Source organism: Triticum aestivum, chromosome 1A, assembly GCF_018294505.1.
Source record: "Triticum aestivum cultivar Chinese Spring chromosome 1A, IWGSC CS RefSeq v2.1, whole genome shotgun sequence".
In the NCBI taxonomy this organism is placed as follows: domain Eukaryota; kingdom Viridiplantae; phylum Streptophyta; class Magnoliopsida; order Poales; family Poaceae; genus Triticum; species Triticum aestivum.
The window spans coordinates 565,515,139-565,518,399 of record NC_057794.1 but is presented as its reverse complement, the minus strand read 5'-3'; the positions used below and the strand labels follow the sequence as shown (position 1 = coordinate 565,518,399).

Here is a 3,261-nt window from a genome sequence, read left to right as displayed (position 1 = left end):
GGAAAGGGAGGCTGGATTAGCAGGCAGGTCTAACCAACGCGCAAGACTCCATTACTATGACTGCACCAACTTTACCATGAAACAACCTTTGTTTACAGTCAACCGAACCATACAAAGCTACTAGTAAAGAGTCCTATGTGGTTACTACATCATTCACACCTGTTACGGCCATGCAAGTGAAAACCAAGGCATGCGGTTAATTAGAAGAGGCAAACTGGCTTGGAACAGTGCGCACGAATGGCCGGAGCGTAGAATAAGAAGTCTGCGCTCACGCATAGTTTAGCGCAGCCGTATATATATATATATATATATATATATATATATATATATATATATATATATATATATATATATATATATATATATATATAGAACATGGATTTGCTATCAACAGCCACTAGAGTGGATGCTATCGGAACCGTCCACGCACTTCGAGATTCACACCTTCTGAAGATAAGGTTCTGAATTAATGATTCGTTGATTTTCGCCACGACCGAAATGGTAAGTTCTGAAACCTAGCTTCATGCTAGCGCGCACCCCATTTGGAAACCTAGGCCCTGACATGTCAGTCTATTTTGGGGCGATCGCACCGGCTGCTTTCTTCTGCTGCATAGTGCGGCAGAAACTGTTTTCGGTAAACAGGAGCAGGGTCCACCTGCCCTCATATTTAGCAAGAGTTCCCTGCTGCTTTGCCCCGTGGTGAAGTTCAAAACTGCCATTCTGGGTATTGGTCAACTCACTATGCAAGGTTCCGCACCGTTTTTGGGCGGCTCTTTATGTTTCAGTAGTGGGGGTGGCGTTTTAATCCAGCCATCGGATCGACGTACGTCCCCTGCCAACTGCGCCTGCCCTCTGAACCCGCACCGTCCATCCGATAGCAATAAATGACATCGCGTTCCCGGCTATATTGTTTGTTCTTCTCAGTTATTTCAGTCATCACATTTCTTCCCTTAGCCAGCGCCTCCATCTTCTCTGCAGGCAGCAACGTTGGCGGTGCCTCATTTGCATGAGCTATGATGGATCCGTCTGGATATCGTAGTGTATGCAAGGCAGGCCGACACGCCGCCGCTGTTCGAACTGAAAGCCTGTTTGCAGGAGCAATCAGGTCTGCTTCGGTCGACGTCGTCGGTTTTCCAGCCGGTCGGAGCACCGGGCAGCAGGTAATTACGTTGCAGCTATCGTATTTTTTGGTTTTCAGAGTTGTAGACTGTTCTGCTAAGTAATACATCTTCCTTTTGCAGCACTTTGATCATCCGCCCACGTTGGTCCCTCTGACTGTGAAGCAAGTGACCATGCTTGCTCCTTCTATCGAGCAGGGGGGCGCTGTCTATTCACGGGACGCCTGTCAGCACGGTATGCATGATCGCGATGCAGTCTTGGTCGGTTTCTTAGTTTTCTCATCGGAGAAACCACACACGGTGTTGCTACAGGCCCGGCTTCTGGGTAGGATGCTTAACCGTAGGGATATGCCTGAGGAGATAGAGTTCATCCTCGCCGACGGCACCGGAGCCATTCAGGCCAGGATATGGTACTTATTTAGATCCCCTTTCAAAATCTCTGAAAAAGTTGACGAGGTACTGACGATAAACGACTAAGTGCTTGGCGACACAATTTTTCAGGACCGCCCAGTCGGAGTACATGCTGGCGTTGCGTTCTGTTAGGTTATATGGTTTTGCGATTTTCCGTATCTGTACGTTGCTGTTTTATGTTGGTTGTGAACTGTTCCACTCTCACACCATAATAACAAAAAACAGTGATGGCGACTACATGATAGTGAACGGATCCATAAAGGCCGAAGGTAGCCTGAAACACATTCGGGTGTACTCGCTGAGGTATGCGTCGACAGCTTAGCTAAGCATTTTTTGGGTTCGGAGTTGCATCGTTTTTTGACTGAAAATGTGTATTGTAACTGAATTAACACGAACACATGTCTCCACTTTTTGTCATTCCAGTGTGGTGACAAACTACAATGCAATCACTCATCACTTCCTTCAGTGCATCTATGTTCACTTAGATCTTCGGAAAAAGGCATGGTCAACTAATCTTTGGCTGATCTTTCGAGTTTTTAGCATCTCAAGTTTGTTTCGGGTTAGACTGTCGTATTCATGTGTTTTTGTGCAGTTCAATGACAGGGAAAATGATATTAGACGGATGGACTTGGCCGTAGCTGCCCACGAGCAATCATCTCCTGTTTTGGACATTAACAACAGGCTCTTCGACGACGTGCTGAGAGTATTCTACCATCCAGGGGTCCTGTAAGTGTTTGTGTTCCTAACTTTTTGTGTACAACATTAGATTTGTTTCATTACTTACTTCATGTACCTGCATCGATCCGCTCCGTCCGAACGAAAATGAACAGTGAGCTGGAGAATGGCGCTTCTTTCGCTCTCATACAATCTCAAACCGGCGCGGATGCGGATCAACTAAGGTGACAAAGGACAGCATCGTTTAGCTATACCTACGCTATAGCTTCCGGTTTTGTGCTTGACATCTTGTTATGATTTCAGGTCTGTTATTGGAGCTCATGTTGCCATGGGCAACCTTTTCACCACCATCGATGATGGTCACTACAAATGCTCGTTCAACGGGTAGCAAAAATGATCTATCTGGGTGATGTTCGCCATTTGCTTGCACCCAAAAATCAGACTGACGGATAGAACCGTCCAATGACCAGAACGTTCATTTTCAATGCCTCCTTAAGTTTTATATTCTATAATTCAAAAAACCCATCGCAGTATTTTTCGCGGAACAAATACTCTGTGTCGTAGAAACCTGCCCGACGGCAGCTTTAAAAATTCCGCATTTGCTTAGTTTTGCTTTCCTCGCCACCTGTCATGGACTATGTAAGGTTCCTCGCATTTTTCAATCCTTGCTAGATTAATGAGGAAAAAATTACAAATCTTAGATAATGATGTCTAGATGGAAAACGTTTCCACCAAAATGAGCCCTGAGTTAGAATCTCTGTTTATAGCATAGTCGAATGGAAACAACGAAGGAAAAAAATGCATAATAAGGAGTCCTCTTGAGGAAAAAGGCACTTGGTGGGGAACTAACTTCGTTCATGGCAATTGCGGCAGATCGCTATCATTTTTTTCAGTACCGCTATTCCAACCTGGGCGTGCCGGCTGTTCATGATAGTGCCATTGCTACGAGCATACCAGTTTGCTCGCTTCTTCAGCAGTCTGTCTGACAGACTTTGAATTTCGCCGGAAGTTGCCCGATGTTGCCGCCCAGTCCCAGAACTTCATAAAGGAGCATCAT

At 45.5% G+C, this 3,261-nt stretch overlaps 1 protein-coding gene across 2 annotated transcripts; it reads left to right on the top strand.

The window, feature by feature from the left end:
• Positions 1–954: 954 nt before the first annotated feature.
• On the top strand, positions 955–2,848 carry LOC123181452 (replication protein A 32 kDa subunit B). 2 transcript variants are annotated; one of them, XM_044593719.1, is made up of 7 exons: positions 955–1,160; positions 1,242–1,528; positions 1,620–1,661; positions 1,755–1,832; positions 1,953–2,255; positions 2,360–2,428; positions 2,508–2,848. In XM_044593719.1, the coding sequence occupies exons 1-7, from the start codon at positions 1,014–1,016 to the stop codon at positions 2,590–2,592; spliced, it is 1,011 nt and encodes a 336-aa protein (XP_044449654.1). In that variant the 5' UTR covers positions 955–1,013; the 3' UTR covers positions 2,593–2,848. The 2 variants fall into 2 exon arrangements, with proteins under 2 accessions (XP_044449654.1, XP_044449647.1); XM_044593712.1 differs by having other exon boundaries at positions 1,620–1,832.
• Positions 2,849–3,261: the final 413 nt, after the last annotated feature.

Coding starts and splice junctions, on each gene's coding strand:
- LOC123181452 (XM_044593712.1), top strand. CDS start 1,014: ATGATGGATCCGTCTGGATATCGTAGTGTATGCAAGGCAGGCCGACAC. Junction 1,529..1,619: donor GCCATTCAGGCCAGGATATG/GTACTTATTTAG, acceptor ACAATTTTTCAG/GACCGCCCAGTCGGAGTACA. Junction 2,256..2,359: donor TTCTACCATCCAGGGGTCCT/GTAAGTGTTTGT, acceptor GAAAATGAACAG/TGAGCTGGAGAATGGCGCTT.